We start from the raw sequence: 18,804 nt of genomic DNA, 5'->3' as shown, positions 1-18,804 counted from the left end.
CGTAGGTATAGAGGAGGACGCATTTCCGACCGCAATTTTAAACAAGTGGGGATAGGAATACACTAATTTGGAGCCTAAAGTTTTGAACTGCCAAGGTATGGTGGACACAGTGGCGGTGGGAAAGAAAAACAGTGTCAGACAGAGACAGTAGCAGCGGATATAAAATAAATCAATGTGAGAAAAAGGTGTGAGTGGGAGAGAACGTATGTGGACAGTGGTAATGAGACGAAGATACTGCATATGAAGAGTTAACTACGAAGAGAGACTTGGGAAAAGTTCTTAGAATGTACTGTGTTAAAAGAGTGCAGGTACAGGGCGAAAACTATAAGAAAGAAACGTGAATTATTTACAAACTGAGGGGTGCACATAATTTATTCAACATGTAAATTTAACTACAGATATTCGGATCTAAGTTATGACATGTTCGATATGTCTGCCATCATTGGCGATAATGTGGCGCAGACGAATAGCGAAATTCGTAACGACCCTCTGTCATGATTTTGGGATTATTGCTGTACATCATGTCTTTAATATAGTCCCACAGAAAGGAGTCGCATGCGTTCAGATCCGGAGAATATGGCGGCCAATCAAGGTTCATGCCAGTGGCCTCTGGGTACCCCAGACCAGAAATGATTTTGGGATTATTGCTGTACATCATGTCTTTAACATAGTCCCACAGAAAGGAGTCGCATGCGTTCAGATCCGGAGAATATGGCGGCCAATCAAGGTTTATGCCAGTGGCCTCTGGGTACCCCAGACCCTGGATGAGGTACCCAGAATGGTCCTCTAGGACATAAAACATTCTCCTGCTTCGATGGGATCGATCTCCATCTTGCATGAACCACATCTTGTCGAAATCAGGGTTATTTTGGATAACGGGGATGAAATCATCTTCCGAAACTTTCACGTACCGTTCAGTAGGCACCGTGCTATCGAGGAATGCCGCACCGACTTGTCCGTGACTGGAAATTGCACGCCACACAGTCACCCGTTAAGGGTGAAAATAACTCTCGATCGCGAAATGTGGATTCTCATTCCCTCAACCGCTCAAATTTTACTTATTGACGAACCCATCCAAACGGAAGTGGGCTTCGTTGTTAAACCATGCTTACTAATTGCCATCATGCTCCGCAATCAACCGTGCAGTTTGAACATTCTAACGCACACCGCTCAGAAGTTATGACGATTCCATTTGATATAGTTCAATAACTGTCACTCTGTACGATAGGATATCAAAATTTTTCTTGTGTAACGCTGCTGTTTCCTCACATTTCTCTCAGAGTCTTTTAAAGAGGAATATAATGGCCTTTTCTCCGATGGTATTATTATATTCAAATAATTTTATAACTTATCATTTTTATTAAAATCTTAGGCACCTCTGCCTTGTTAAAAGTGGGAGTCACTGCAGTTATTATTGGTGTGGTGAGAGTGTGTGTGTCGTGGACAGCTGCGAACTACGTGTGACAGGCCCCTCCTCCATCCCATCAGAGTCCTCGATCTGCGCGCGTGCTAGTGGGCGACAGTGTGAGCTATTAGACGCTTATCATATCGCCAAAAAATAGCATTAATAGCGAGCAGAAGTACTGTGCGGTACTCACGGACGAGGTCTAGGGCGACGGTGGCGGCGACGGGCGGCGCGGCCCTGGTGTTGGATGCCTGGCAGGTGAGCCGCGCTCCCAGGTCGTCCCTGGCCAGCGGGCCCAGCTGCACGCGGCTGCGCATCGGCTCCAGCTCCTCCTCCTCCTCTTCCTCCTCTTCCAGCAGCTCCTCCAGAGGGTCCACTGCGCCAACATTCTCCTCTCCCTCAGGAGGCTCCTCTGGCACCGGAGGCTCCGACACCGCCAGCAGCCGCTCTCCCCTCCACCAGCGAACCGTGGGCATCGGCCGTCCTGTTAAGAAACAGGGACATTTCAGTTCAACATTATGCTCTGAGAGAAAAATACAAAAGTGAGCGCGAAAGTATCAGAACAAATCAATGTTAGGACGTCTAACCCTTTCAGTACAAGTAGTTTCCGCATGAAACCACCATTTAATTAATTTTTTTCTGATGCTCCCATGCCTTTAGCTTTAAACCACTGATGTTGCTGCCAGACAGAGGCATCTACACTGGAGCATCTACACTGGTATAGGCACGCGTATTCAAATTCAGAGAAATGTAAACTGGCAGAACATGGCGCTGCGGTCGGCAACACCTATATAAGACAACAGGGTGTTACATCGGTTACCGCTGCTACAATGGCGCACGAGCGATGGAACACAGCATTTCCGAGGTAGCGATGAAGTGGAGATTTTCGCGTACTACCACTTTACAAGTGTACCGTGAACATCAGGAACCTGGTAAAACATCAAATCTCTGACTCGCTGCGGATCGGAAGAAGATTCTGCAAGAACGGGACCAACGACGACTGAAGGCAATTATTCAACGTGACAGAAGTGCAACCTTTCCTCAAATTGCTACAGACTTCAATGCTGGTACGCCAACAAGTGTCAGAGTGCGAACCATCCAACGAAACATCATCGTTATGGGGTTTCGGAGCCGAAGGCCCACTCGTGTACCAATCAAGACTGCACGACACAAAGCCTTACGCCTCTCTTGGGCTCGTCAACACCGACATTGCACTGTTGATGACTGGAAACATGTTACCTGGTCGGATGAGTCTCTTTTCCAGTTTTATCGAGCGGATGGACGTGTACGGATATGGAGACAATGCTGGCAACTATTGTCGAGCGATGTCGTTATCCTAAAAGAAGTCATTCACAAGATGTGCACGACGGGGGAGCGAATTGTCGTCCATGAAGACGACTGCCTAGCCGATTTGCTGCCGATATGGTTGCACTATCGATCGGGGGATGGCATTCACGGATCGTACAGCCGTTACCGCGCCCTCCATGACCACCAACAGCGTACGCCGGCCCCACATAATGCCACCCCAAAACAGCATGGAACCTCCACCTTGCTGCACTCGCTGGACAGTGCGTCTAAGGCGTTCAGCCTGACCGGATTGCCTCGAAACACGTCCCCGACGATTGTCTGGTTGAAGGCATATGCGACACAGATCGGTCAAGAGAACGTGATGCCAGTCCTGAGAGATCCATTCGGAATGTTGTTGAGCCCTTCTTTACAGCGCTTCATGGTGTCGTGGTTATGGACGTCGGGAGTGAAGTTGCGCGTTATGCAGCCCATTGGGCACATTTTGAGTCGTAACACGACGTCCTGTGGCTGCACGAATCGCATTATTCAACATGGTGGCATTGCTGTCAGGGTTCCTCCGAGCCATAATCCGTAGGTAGCGATCATCCACTGCAGTAATAGCCCTTGAGCAGCCTCACCGAGGCATTTCATCGACAGTTCCTTTCTCTCAGTAAATCCTCCATGTCCGAACATCGCTTTGGTTCACTCCGAGGCATCTGGACACTTCACTTGTTGAAAGCCCTTCCTGGCATATTCCTGGTATATAGTGACAATGCGGACGCGATCGAACTGCGGTATTGACCACCCAAGCATGGTTGAACTACCGACAACACGCGCCGTGTACCTCCTTTCTGGTGGAATTACTGGAACTGATCGGCTGTCGGACCCCCTCCGTCCAACAGACGCTGTTCTTGCATGGTTGTTGTCAGGTTGTTGTCAGGTTTAGTGAGAGCTGTGAACAGTCAAAGGGACTGTGTCTTTGATATAATACCTACAGTCAACGTCTCTCTGCAGGAGTTCTGGGAACCGGGGTGACGCAACACATTTTTGTGTGTGTGCTGTGAACAGTCAAAGGGACTGTGTCTTTGATACAATACCTACAGTCAACGTCTCTCTGCAGGAGTTCTGGGAACCGGGGTGACGCAACACATTTTTGTGTGTGTGTGTGTGTGTGTGTGTGTGTGTGTGTGTGTAGAAAAAGGGAACCTGTTACCGTTGTTACCGTAGTTCCCAACGTGATATTACAGAAGTTTACGTCGTTGTTGGTGACGAAACGGTAAGACTGGTGATTCAAAACCCTTTACATACTGGTTACAGAAGTGAATGACTCCTAGAGAACAACATGGCGGGACGTTTCAGGACTGTAATTAGAGATGATCCACAAATATACAAGAGAAGGTAAGCAATCGTCGTCTGAAGCTAATGACCTTGCAATAACTGCTAAACTTGAAGATGGTCAGGCCGTGCTGTATCACGTTTACACTCATGTCCTTGTAACTTTATAGTCACCGTTTGTGGATTCATACAGTGCACGTCTCTCATTGAAATATGTAACTCGAAAGGGGACAATGTAACATAGTCGTTGATGATATAATTCTTTCTCCTTCCCTTTGAATGTGTTTGTTCCGGGCACGATAGATTACCAGAGAACCAATGGGAATTTGGTACGTATTGTCGTTATATATCACGTGTCAAACTGCTTCGTGCAAAAACCGGTTCACTCGCTATCACAAGTAGGATCGATGCGACTGTCACATGACACACTCCAATTGGATTGTAATGATAAAAAGCTTGTTATTTGTCATAATGTACCGACATGGGAAATATCTGTGATCATAAATATGATCTGAAAATGTACATCATAAATGAAAACACAGGATATCATTCATTTCATTATAACTGGAACATATGAATCCCGCCTCAAATACCACTGGGACACGCATGTCCAACCCCTCATGCACTGGAATATGTAACGGCAGGAAATTTTTTTCTGACGCCGACATTATCTTAAATAATTACACATTAATATTACTCACTCCCACAGAAAAAATTGATAAATTGGTGGTAAAGGGTTAAATAACAGTAATTTCGTAGTAACATACGTACGTAAATATACTCACTCGTGACATATCGCACATTGTTCTCCACAGACTGATGTGACGTAAATTGCTTACTCCCACACTAGACGACTTTCTAAAATTACGACGGTATGAAAATGAGACATCGTGGAAATCAGTTGATGCAGTGAAATATATGTACTCGTAATACAGCCAAGGTGGAATATTTAATTGTGTTTTAGTAAATTTGTGGTTGTGGTACACGATACGCAAAAAAGTTTCTGAATTCGTGTTACACAGCCCGGTTAATATTTTCGCTGCATTTCTCAGACAATGTAGCAAAATTGCACTGCAATTATTTCAGCTGACCAGATACCTTTTTCTTATGAATGGGAAAAGCTTTGGTAGAATGTAACTCGAATTTTAAGGTCGACGACAGCATCATCTATATGTCTATACATACTCACAAGACACCATGTTGTGCATGGTGGAGGGTACCACTCGCCGGTAGAGAAAGGGAAAAACTACTATTTATATGCCTCCGCAGGACCCCAAAATTTCTCCTATCGTCGTGTTCCTTATGCAAAATTTACGTTGGAGGCAGTAATATTTGAGCCGTGGTGCGCCTTTTCTGGCACACCAGCTCTTTGGCAGTACTGTCGATTACCCGACTGTACTACTATCTTTGCCCCTGTGTAATCTGGCGGCGGGCATTTGCGGTAGGCGAGTTGTTCGCCGGACTCGTTACGAGGCGCTACGGCGTGCTTGAGGGGACGACGGGGCAAACAAGCGGGCTCGGGCAGCGGTGGCGCGGCCGGTCTACCTTGCAAGATGGTCGCGAGTTTGTGGTGGACCTGTCGGATGTCAACTTCGGGCGCTGCTCGTCGCATTGCTTTGGGGCCTGTTTTCTCGCAGAGACCCATCCCTCGGGACCATCTCGAACAACGCTCTCCGTCGTACGTGTAAGTGGTTTTGGTGCCTTCGTTTCGTCAAACGATTTGCGTTGCAGCGAGTGAACTTCTTGGTCGGGTGGCAGCCGGCAGAGTCTTTGTGACTGTATGCAGACCAGCATTTACTATTTTGCTTTAAAATCCCCTGGTTGGTTGGCTATTAAAAGGCAGATTAGCACGAAGGCGAGCGTATGATTTTGGGTTTATCGCCATCAAGCGACGTCCCTGCTATATTGCTGCAACTTTTTTTTTTTTTTTGTGCAACCAGTTATTCTGTTATTACTGAAGCTTGTATTTGATAATTCTACCCATTTATAAGTACTTTCTTATATACCTGCACTCATTGAATGCACTCACTCAACAGTAATTAGTTTGTGTATTTTATCGATTTATTAGCGTATATTGCTTGATGTTTGGTTGGCGTTTGTCGTGTCTTCTGCGGTCTGTTTGCTACAGTTCCTGTGAACTGGGCTGCGTGCGTGTGGCGCCACGTCCCGCTTCCGTGTACAGAAGCTGTGACGTGCCGTCTAATGGGAACTGACTCCCGGTTGAGCCCCGACGTTTAAGTGTTATTTGGACGGCTGGTCGGCTGCTTCCGACATTTAAGTTAAGTCCTCCTCGCCCCATTTTTTTGGAAAGGGGTCTTAAGCTCGTTGCTTATGGATTGTTATTACAGTCACATGTTGTGCTGGTTGGGTTTCTGGGGGTTGTAAACGAACTGATGCTTTTGGTAAATTACCATCATATTCTATTTTTTTTAAAAAAATTGGTGCCATTTTTTTTAAATCAGCTTCGTACTTTAATTTATTTGAAATCTCTGTGGGTTATCTCTTTAAGTCTGTTGGTAATTGTTATCTGCTGTCTTGCTTGAGAAGCAATATATATATATATATGTATATATATATATATATATATATATATATATAAAAGAAAGTCGTGTTAGTTACACTATTTATAACTCAAGAACGGCTGGACCGATTTCGCTGAAAATTGGTGGAGAGGTATCTTAGAACCAGGAGACTGACATAGGATACTTTTTATCCCGTTCGATCGCTATAAAACGTGGTATAACAAAAACGCATCTGGCATGGAATAACAAAACGACAATGTCAGCTAAACGTCACTATAAAACGTGGTATAACAAAAACGCATCTGACATGGAATAAGAAACTGCAAACGACAGATAAACGTCTATCGAACCATACACGGATAATATGTGAGAAGATATTTTACATTAAATTCGTGTCAGTTCCAGAAATCGAGATCTTGAAATGAATGAGGAGATACATAATCGGGCTTTACTCTTGATCGAAGAAATGTGTTACCTCATGTGCGGAGGTTTATTAGTCAGGTTAGGAATGCCAGCGCCAAATCGTGAAATGAATGACGCATTTAATCGAGAATTGGAACGGGAACGTGAATATGATCACCAGGAATTAGATCTAGTAGTTCAAACTAATGTACCCCTGTTGAACCTCCAACAAAAGGATGATTATGATACATTAATGAAGGCAATTGATGATGGAAATGGTGGTTTATATTTCCTGGATGCCCCTGGTGGAACTAGCAAGACATTCCTCACGTCAGTAGTTTTAGCCACTGTTCGTGCGAGATCCAACATTGCGGTTGCAGTTGCTTCTTCTGGAATAGCAGCCACATTGTTAGAAGGATGCCGAACGGCTCATTCAGCATTAAAATTACCGTTAAATCTTCAAGCTATTGAAGAACCAACTATGGCCAAAGTTTTATCAGCATCCAAGATCATAATATGGGACGAATGCCCAATGACACATAAATGTGCATTAGAGGCACTTAACCGAACACTGAAAGATATACGCAATGACTCGAGATGTTTTGGAGAAGCAATGATTATATTGTCTGGCGATTTCCAACAAACATTGCCAGTACTTCCACGATCAATGGCTGCAGACCAAATAAATGCTTGCCTCAAATCATGAATCTATGGTGCTATGTGAAGAAACTTCAGCTGAAAACAAACATGAGAGTTGCATTACTTAATGATACATTTGCTGAAGATTTCTCTGAGCAGTTGCTGACTATCGGTAGTGATATAGAACCTGTCGAAGAATCGAGCGGATTCATTTCATTTCCTCATCATTTCTGTAACTTAGTCTCATCGAAAGACGAACTCATCAACAAAGTATTCCCAAACATCATTACTAATGACAAAAGTAATGAATGGTTGAGTGAGAGAGCAATTTTAGCGGCTAAGAAGAAAGATGTACATGACCTAAACTACATAATGCAGAATGAGATCATTGATAAAATGCATTCATTCAAATCTATTGACTGTGTAACATATGAAGATGAAGCCACCAACTACCCAATTCAATTTTTAAAGTCCTTGGATGTGCCTGGATTATCACCGCATAATTTATGTCTAAAAGTTGGTTCCGTTAAAATCATGCTTCGAAACGTAAACCAACCAAAACTATGCAACGGTACGAGTTTGGTGGTAAGTAAATTGATGAACAATGTTATTTACACGACGATACTCAAAGGAGTATTCGAAGGTGAGGAAGTTCTCATTCGGAGGATCCCGATGATCCCAACCGATATGCCGTTTGAGTTTAAAAGACTTCAATTTCCGATCAGTCTTGCATTCGCCATGGCCATTAACAAATCACAAGGCCAATCCTTGAAATTTTGTGGTTGAAATCTGGAATACCCATGTTTTTCACATGGTCAATTATATGTGGCATGTTCACGGGTCGGAAGACCATCTGCGTTGTTTGTTCTTGAGCCTGATAATAAAACAAAAAAATGTCATGTATCACAAGGTACAAAAAAACACAAAGAATAAAGAATCATTAAAATACTTCATTTTTGTCCGTATTTACTAATAGAAAATTGAAGTTAACATCGAAAATCTGATTATTTATTGGCTTTAAGGCGGAACAGAGTTCGCTGGGTACGCTAGTTTGAAATATTTTGTAAAAAGATGCCCACATTTATTGCCTAAACCTGTTTTGAATAAACAATGTATTTTGTAGTTGTTGCTTAAGGAGTAACATTACAGGGCAGTTGACCTATCATCCTAAATGTACCCCTTATCCCCACTTCTGCATTCAGCTCAAATACTAGTTCTCTTGATTTTATCTATAGTGTTTTGCCGAATGAACGTCATTTTCCCTCCAGGGATCCGCATTTGGGTTCACGAATCGTCTCTGTAACTCTCACTTGATGATCTGATCTACCGGTAACAATTCTGGCAGTAAGCTTCTGTTTTGCTTTGTGTCTTCCTTTAATGCAGAATGTGTGGAATCCCAAACACTCGGGCAACACTGAACTAGTATTACACATGGGTTATACTTTGTACATGACCTAAAATTTCCTAAAATAAGCCCAATAAACTGAAATCTGCCATTCGCCTTCCCTTCTATATTCCTTACGTGCTCATTCTGTTTCACATCGCTTTGCAGTGTTACGCGTAGATATGGTGTTTAATAGAGGTGACTGTCATGTTGCACACTACTCACGCTGTATTCGATGGTTACGTGACTGTTTTCCCTACTGGTCTGCATTACTCAACACATTTCTACAATTAGAACATGCTCCCGTTCAGCACACCAACTAGTGTATTCTCCTACACTCACTCAACGACGTTACTTTCCCGCACTCGACAGCATCAACAGCGAAAAGTCGCAGGCTGCTTCCCTTTCTGTCCGCGAGGTCATTTATGTATATTGAGAACAAGAGGTTCCCGTATCACACTCCCCTACGACACTTCTGACGGTAAGTACGTCTGTGATCAACACTCACCGTCGGGGACAACGTACTGGGTTATATTATCTAAGAAGTCTTCGAGCCGCGTATCTGGGAATCTAGTCCATATGTTTAAAGCTTCGTTAACAGTCGGCACCGAGTCAAACGCTTTCCAGAAATCTAAGGATATGGAATTTACCTCTTGCCTTTCATCCAAGACTCGTAGGCTATCACATGAGACAAGAGCAAGCGATGTCACGCGCGAGAGATGCCTTCTATACCTGCGATGATTTACGAACGGAAGATAGAAATTACACTACAGGCCATTAAAATTGCTACACCACCAAGATGACGTGCTACAGACGCGAAATTTAACTGACAGGAAGAAGATGCTGTGATATGCAAATGAATAGCTTTTCAGGACATTCACACAAGGTTGGCGCCGATGGCGATACCTACAACGTGCTGACATGAGGAAAGTTTCCAACCGATTTCTCGTACACAAACAGCAGTTGACCGGCGTTGCCTTGTGAAACGTTGTTGTGATCCCTCGTGTAAGGAGGAGAAATGCGCACCATCACGTTTCCGACTTTGATAAAGGTAGGATTGTAGCCTATCGCGATTGCGGTTTATCGTATCGCGACATTGCTGCTCGCGTTGGTCGAGATCCAATGACTGTTAGCAGAATACGGAATCGATAGATTCAGGAGGGTAATACGGAACGCCGTGCTGGATCCCAACGGCCTCGTATCACTAGCAGTCGAGATGACAGGCATCTTATCCGCATGGCTGTAACGAATCGTGCAGCCACGTCTCGACCAATGAGTCAACTGATGGGGACGTTTACAAGACAACAATCACCTGCACGAACAGTTCGATGACGTTTGCAGCAGTATGGACTACCAGCTCGGAGACCTTGGCTGCCGTTAACCTTGACACTGCATCACGGACAGGAGCGCCTGCGATGGTGTACTCAACGACGAACCTGGGTGCACGAATGGCAAAACGTCATTTTTTCGGATGAATCAAGGTTCTGTTTACAGCATCATGATGGTCTCATCCGTGTTTGGCGACATCGCGGTGAACGCACATTGGAAGCGTGTATTCGTCATCGCCATACTGGCGTATCACCCGGCGTGATGGTATGGGGTGCCATTGGTTACACGTCTCGGTCACCTCTTGTTCGCAGTGACGGCACTTTGAACAGTGGACGCTACATTTCAGATGTGTTACGACCCGTGGCTCTACCCTTCACTTGATCCCTGCGAAACCGTACATTTCAGCAGGATAATGCACGACCGCACGTTGCAGGTCTTGTACGGCCTTTCTGGATACAGAAAATGTTCGACTGCTGCCCTGGCCAGCACATTCTCCAGATCTCACACCAATTGAAAACGACTGGTCAATGTGGCCGAGCAACTGCCTCGTCACAATAAGCCAGTCACTACTCTTGAAGAACTGTGGGATCGTGTTGAATCTGCATGGGCAGCTGTACCTGTACACGCCATCCAAGGTCTGTTTGACTCAATGCCCAGGCGTATCAAGGCCGTTTTTACGGCCAGAGGTGGTTGTTCTGGGTACTGATTTCTCAGGATCTATACACCAAAATTGCGTGAAAATGTGATCACATGTCAGTTCTAGTATAATATATTTGTCCGATGAATACCCGTTTATCATCTGCATTTCTTCTTGGTGTAGCAATTTTAATGGCCAGTGGAGTATTATTTAAGAACTCTTCGAGCCGCCTGTCTGGCAACCTAGTCCATATGCTCATAGCTTCGTTAACAGTCGGCACCAAGTCAAACGCTTTTCCGGAAATCTAAGGATATGGAATTTGTCTGTTGCCTTTTATCCAAGACTCGAAGGATATCACATGAGAAAAGATCAAGCCGTGTTTCGCACGAGAGATGCTTTCTAATACCTGTGATGATTTACTAACAGAAGATAGAAATTACTATATTTGAAGTGAGAACAAGTTCAAGAATTCTGCAGCAAACCGATGTTAAGGATATTTGGTTATCGGCCGCTGTGGTCTAGCGGTTCTAGGCGCTCGGTCCGGAACCGCGAGACTGCTACGGTTGCAGGTTCGAATCCTGCCTGGGGCATGGATGTGTGTGATGTCCTTAGGTTAGTTACGTTTAAGTAGTTCTAAGATTTAGGGGACTGATGACCACAGATGTTAAGTCCCACAGTGCTCAGAGCCATTTTTGATACTTGGTTACCAATTTTTTGTTCGGTTCACTGACCATACAATTGTACTTGCTACGACATATATCAAGGGATCACCAATTTAGTATTGGAGGGCAGCGTGAAGGGTAAAAATCGTAGGTGGAGACCAAGAGATGAATACACTAAGCAGATTCAGAAGGATGTAGGTTGCAGTAGGTACTGGGAGATGAAGAAGCTTGCACAGGATAGAGTAGCATGGAGAGCTGCATCAAACCAGTCTCATGACTGAAGACCACAACAACAACAACAACGACATATATAAAAGGCGACGAAGTGTTTTTGAATCGATGGTCTTGGTGTTCGGCTAATCACAACGGCAACGTATTTTCTGTGATCTTGTGTGTAATCTTAAGTGTCTAACCATATATTAGCCCCCACGTGAACTATCAGTAACAGAATTTCCCCAATTACAGGTGCAACAAGGTGACCTGTTGGAGCTCTGTGTTCAAAAGATGACGAACTTACTGTTGCAACAACCACCACCACACGGACGACCCTTTAACTGCAAGGAAAAAGATTTGTCAGAATACTATCTGAGCTATAAGCGCCTTTCTCAGCCTACACCATTAAAGGTACACCGCCCATTGAATCATTCCTGTCCACTGTTGGACCCGTCTTCTGCCGTCTGTTTCTAAGATAGTTTCCCGAATGCCGTACGGAAGTTTTAAATTTGAGGACGTCGTTAGAAAACTCGACAAGCATTACGAGGCACAGTTTCATGTCACTGCGGTGCGATTTAAACTTTTTCGGCTTAAAAAGCACCCTGAAAGGTCAGTAAAGCTGTGCATAGCAACCTTAAAGGGCTAACGAGACATGACAGCTTGAAGTGTTCCTGTGGACAAAATTACAGTAATGTTTCACTACGTGAAGCAGTCATGCAGTTTGTGTAATATGCGTTGCTGTCCTCTACTTGCCAGATCTGGAACTGAAAAAAGTTCTGTCAATTGTACAGTCTCAAAATATTGTGGCCACAACTAATGTAGATTTTGGTGCTCCATCTATTTCTCATGTTCGTAGTGCACAAGGCACTCAGCTTAGAGTTAATGTGAAAGTGACTGAAAATAGGGCTCGAATTCTAAGTAAAAATAATAGTTTTCTGTTACATTGTACATGAGGTGTAATTTAGAATAAAGTGTGGAGGTTTTGTTCACAGCGTTTTCCTACTCACGACAGGAAAGCATGGCCATGATGTGAAGCTCAGTGTTTGAAATGTGAGACGCTAGGCCATACACAGGCTTCTGTTGGCAACTCCGCCAGGCAAGGCGCCAGTTTAACATACAGCCACACTGGAGTTTTCAGGAACTTGATGCTATAACGGCCGAGGCAGTGTGGCGGGCATAAACTATGTCTCGCTTTCCGCTTCCTGGGAACCTTTCACTGTTGTCCACAGCCAGAAGAACAAGTTTGTTGACTACTTAAGATTGGTTCACAAGACAGTTAAATTTCAATTGGACACAGCTACATCTGTTTCCTTGATCAATAAAGAGACATATGATATTTTCAGTAGCCCGCGGCTGTAAAGGCCTACGTCTTCACCTGCTTATACTGGACACGAAATACCAGTACTAGGCATGTTCCATTTGCCAGAAACTTTCCGTGATATTATGAAGTGTGTTTCAATTCACGTACTATATTCTAGCAACAGGACAATAATTTTTGGGTTAGACTTCTTTGATTAGTTCACCGTGTGTATAGAAAACAGAATGTTGCAATTTAGTATGTCGATGCCTCATGCCCAGGTCCTGACTTGTGCAATAAGTACATTGTACTTTTTCATCCAGAATTATAAAGGGCTAAAGACTTTGACACATGCTTTACCGTGAAGGATAATGCACAAGCACGATTTTATCGTACTAAGCGTGTCACCCATGCTATATGTCGGCAGGTTGCATGGCAACGGCAACGATGGAGAGACCATGGCGTGTGATGTACTTTGGGCAAGTAAGAGACTGCTTGTTTACTCTTAGGACAATGTATCTTTGACTTGTTGTATTGTATGTTCTGTGACTATGTAATAAAGTGTTGTTAGACTGCTAATCGCTGCTCTGCTGTGATTCACGACATAAGAATTTGGTGCTGAAACCCGGGAGACTATTTCCATGATTTCCGTTGTGGAACACGAATTCTGGACGCACGTCACGCGGCAATACTGCGAGGGGGATTACTGCAGCGGTTTATCACACCACGCAACAAGCTCTTCGACGACAACCGCCTACATACACAGTTAAGTTCAATTGAATTACCACGCAACATGTTTTGTTGTGCCATTTGTAAAGGCAACTGGTTACATTATTGCCGCTCTGTACTGCTATTGTAGCTGTTCGATTAGCGCTTTAACGAATTATTATATCCTACGCTACGCCTGTAGGTTGTTTATGACTAGTGCTGTCATCTAGCGACCATCAATTGAACTACTTCGACTAGCGATCCAAAGAATAACGCCTTACTAGGTCCAGCTGATCGCTAGCCGACACCGCTTTAAACTTTGGAGTAATCGGACGGAATGGACATACCAGACCACAAACCACAAGCACAGTTACACTTTTTAAATACAAAACGTATGAGAGAAAGAGCAAACATTACGCGACTCGTAGCGGAAGTTGCAAGGTTGTCAGACACATCGGAAATCGCGGATTACAAATATTACAATGACAGATTGGGAAGCGTTCTGAACCGCCTCGTTAAATTAGATGAGGATATTCACGAGTTGTTAGACGATGACGAATACGAAGAAGATGTTCTTAAATGCGAAGATTATATAGACACCGCGAAACTCACAATGTCTCGATTGTCTCACGAAATAGAGAAACAGCTTGCGAAATAGGTAGCAGACATAAATATTCCCGACAATCCGCCGGTACAATCTGTAACAATGAGTGTTCCCAGAGCTTCAGTAAAACTTCCGCCGACCAGGCTTGAGCCTTTTTCAGGCGATATCGAGACATGGGCACGATTCTGGGAGGAGTTTGAGCAGTCGGTTGACAAAGATCCGAGGGTAACTACAATTAATAAACACATCTTTCTTCGCGGCTATCTTTCGGGAGAACCAAAGCATTTAGTGGATGGTATTGCGGTGACGGCCGAGACGTAACGCCGAAACGAAGAGGATTCTCCGAGTGCGTTATTGCAACAAGGATCGAATAATTCAAGCCCACTTAGATTATCTCGAAGCTATAAAACCAATTCAGCTGTCCACCCCAAAGGAACTTAATTCAACATTCATTGAATGCCAGCGACGTAAGCAAGCTCTCTGGGCACTTGGGGAAGACGTAATTGGATACGGCCGAGTCCTCGCGCCGAAAATTTTACGCGCATTTCCGGATGACATATGCCGCCGCTGGATAATTCACGCCAAGCGTACAGGAATATCCGAAGGGGACATTTTGCAACTGATGGAGTTTCTGAACGAGGAAGTCGACGGGGCGCTTACCACGCAGAAGATACGCGGTGAATTTTCCAGCACTTCTAGTAACCTTCCCACAGCGTCCACACTTCACGTACACGCGAAATCTAAAAGATCGACTCCGAAGGATACCAGCGTAAAGGAACCATTCTGCGTCTTTTTCGAATCTTGCGGTCATTGGGGGCAAGACTGTAAGAAGATCGTACGCGTTAATGATCGAATAGATAAACTGAAACTAGCAAACAGATGTTTTCTTTGTCTTCAACGTGGACACAAAGTGTCAAATTGCAAAAAGAAAGAAAAGGTTTGGTGTGTTAACTGTAAAAGACTGCATCATAAGTCCATATGTGAGGAACGAAAGGATATTAGCAGTCCTGCGGTTCAGACATGTGTTACTTCCGTGGGAAAGGTATTTGTCGATCCCCATGGATACACGTACCTTCAGACAGCACAAGTATGCGTCTCAGGACCTACGGGATTGAGCAGGACAACGCGATGTCTACTGGACGCAGGTAGTCAGTCCAGCGTCATAGCAAAATCGCTGATTGATGATCTTAAACTGCAAACGGTAGACCAACAAGAACTAAACCCTACACGCCCACGCCACCGCAGGCTTGTTCAGTTTAATATGAAGGGGCTTTGGCAGACCTCTTCAGTGCCACTTACTGCCTTTGAAACTACTCACGTTATTTCTCACCAGCCTTCGGTTTCACAACATACGAGTATAAAGAGTTTACCAGATACCCGTAAGATTACGCTAGCAGATCCGAAAACCGATTCAACAGAAGATCTTCCCGTGGAGATTCTATTAGGAGGCGATTTTTATTGGAAGATAGTGAAGCACAATTCGCCCACACACATCTCTGAAACCTTAGTGTTAGTTCCTTCTCTGTTTGGCTGGATACTTAGTCGTAACAAGTCACAAGCCTGTGTGCATGCATCCGTGGTAAATTTTGCTCAGACTACACTCGGACAATGATTTCAGACGCTTTTGGGACTTAGAAAATATAGGGATTACTGCCGATCAGGATCTACCTGTGAACAACAAGGATCCGAGACTTCTTGAAGAGTTTAGAGCATCTTTCTCTATAAAGGATCATCGAGCAGTGGTTACACTTCCTGAAAGATAACGTACAGTGCTTTCGCGTAACAGACCGATCGCGGAAAAACGATTCAAGCTCCTTAGGGAAAGATATCAACGTCAAGAGACCTTTAAGCAAATTTATTTCGATCTTATGCTAGACTACATTACGAAGGGGCACGTAGAGGTCACTCCCACCCCACTCTCAAGAAAGGAGCTATTTTTTCTCCCGCAGCAAACAGTGAGGAAGGAGAAATACGGAGCCACTAAGTGGAGAATAGTCTTTGACGACTCATCTCACGAAAACAATGCACCTTCTCTGAATGAGGTATTAGAATTAGGACCGAACCTATTACCAGAGATTCTTGAAATATTACTGCGTTTCAGACTATATTCTACGGCTATCGTCGCAGACATCACACAAGCATTCGTTCAATTAACCTTGAACGAAAAGGACAAAGACTAGACGAGATTCTTCTGGTTCAAAATTAACAAGGATGAAACAGGAAATCTTCAAACGACGGATGAACTAATAGAATACCGTTTTAACAGACTCCAATTCGGCCTGACCTGCAGCCCATTCTTACTCTCTGCAAGACTAAGAGATCATGCCGACAAGTGTATGACAGCATTTCCCACCGTAGCGCCACTTATAAACAAGACTACATACATGGACGACTTTGTGACCTCAGTAGAAGGTGATAACTTGGTGATAACTATATACTATGAACTTGTAACCCTAATGAAATTGATCAGTCTCCCCTTATCAAAATGGGCTACCAACTGTGAACAACGCCACACTATCTGGAGGGCAGAAGGGCGAGAACTCCACACCCAGACTCAAGTTTTAGGCGTAGACTGGAACACTGCAGGTGACTACTTCTGTATCGATCCTAGCGAAATCATCAGAAGGTCGTCAGAAGAGACGGCCACCAAACGACTTCTTTTACAATGTTTGGCTAAATTCTATGACCCACTCGGACTATTTTCCCCTGATTCTCTTGTTGGGAAATTGCTATTCCAGGACACATGGTGCCGAGGAATTGGCTGGGATAAACTTGTGCCCTGGGACTTACGGGCACGATGGCGCACTTGGATGTCTTGTTTACCTTCATTGTCACATACACGTGTCCGTAGATGGAAAGCTACAGCTCATGGAAGAGACTCTCCGCTACACGTATTTTGTGACGCCTCGGAAAAGGCATATGGAGCAGCTTTGTACATTCGTATTGTCTTAGACGATGACGTCGTAACCCATTTAGTCTGTAGCAAGAACAGACTTTCTACTATTAAGAAGGTGACATTGCCTCTACTCGAACTTTTAGCGGCAGTAGTTGGGACCAGACTATTGTGTTGCTTTTGCCGCGCAACAGACTTTAACATTGCCCATGCGATATTGTGGACGGATTCTTCAATAACACTAATTTGGATTCGCTGTGATCCTAACAGATGGAAGACCTCCGTTTGTAATCGTGTAACTGAGATACAAACACACACGACTCCCACGCAATGGCAACACTGCTCAGGACCAGACAATCCATTTGACCACCTCTCACGTGGACTCTTCGGCTACCAAATGAATTCTCTGGATATTTGGTAGCATGGGCCGCCTTGGCTTACACGCCCTCCTGAATGCTGGCCACACGATACTTCAACGATGGTACGACTTCCTCCCGAAGAAAAGAGGAAGAAAACCCAGAGCCAAGTCTTGTCGATATCTACGCCAAACAGCCTTTTGAACTTACTTAAATTCAGCTCATACTGGAAGCTCATTCGTATCAGAGCATGGACTCTCCGTTTCCTACACAACATTCGTCAGAAGAATAAATCTTCAGGAGAACTTACAGCCACCGAATTATCAGCTGCCAAAATGTATTGGATTCGAGTGGGCCAGAGAGATACCTTCCCCAGCGAATTACATGCACTTCAGAATAACTTACCACTGCCAAGAGAGTCAAAAATCGCACGATACAATCCTTTCCTAGAAGATGGACTGATACGTCTAGGAGGTCGACTGTAGTGCTCTAGCCTAATTTTTTTTTTTTTTTTGGTCATCAGTCTACTGACTGGTTTGATGCGGCCCGCCACGAATTCCTTTCCTGTGCTAATCTCTGCATCTCAGAGTAGCACTTCCAACCTACGTCCTCAATTATTTGCTTGACGTATTCCAATCTCTGTCTTCCTCTACAGTTTTTGCACTCTACAGACCCCTCTAGTACCATGGAAGTCATTCCCTCATATCTTAGCAGATGTCCTATCATCCTGTCCCTTCCCCTTATCAGTGTTTCCCACTTATTCCTTTCCTCTCCGATTCTGCGTAGAACCTCCTCATTCCTTACCTTATCAGTCCACCTAATTTTCAACATTCGTCTATAGCACCACATCTCAAATGCTTCGATTCTCTTCTGTTCCGGTTTTCCCACAGTCCATGTTTCACTACCATACAATGCTGCACTCCAGACGTACATCCTCAGAAATTTGTTCCTCAAATTAAGGCCGATATTTGATATTAGTAGACTTCTCTTGGCCAGAAATGCCTTTATTGCCATAGCGAGTCTGCTTTTGATGTCCTCTTTGCTCCGTCCGTCACTGGTTATTTTACTGCCTAGGTAGCTGAATTCCTTAACTTCATTGACTTCGTGACCATCAATCCTGATGTTAAGTTT

The 18,804-nt window shown here is 44.3% G+C and overlaps 1 protein-coding gene across 1 annotated transcript in view; it reads right to left on the bottom strand.

The window, feature by feature from the left end:
• LOC124795902 (nephrin-like) overlaps positions 1-18,804 on the bottom strand; it is a 349,584-nt gene that overhangs the window by 197,188 nt on the left and 133,592 nt on the right. Inside the window, exon 3 of the mRNA XM_047259981.1 lies at positions 1,599-1,889. Within this exon, the coding sequence (XP_047115937.1) occupies positions 1,599-1,889 (291 nt within the window). The remainder of the gene's footprint in view (positions 1-1,598; positions 1,890-18,804) is intronic.

The sequence above is a fragment of the Schistocerca piceifrons genome, chromosome 4, assembly GCF_021461385.2.
Source record: "Schistocerca piceifrons isolate TAMUIC-IGC-003096 chromosome 4, iqSchPice1.1, whole genome shotgun sequence".
NCBI classification, from domain to species: Eukaryota; Metazoa; Arthropoda; class Insecta; order Orthoptera; family Acrididae; genus Schistocerca; species Schistocerca piceifrons.
Note: the sequence above shows the minus strand (reverse complement) of the source record. Positions and strands in the feature narration are given on the sequence as shown.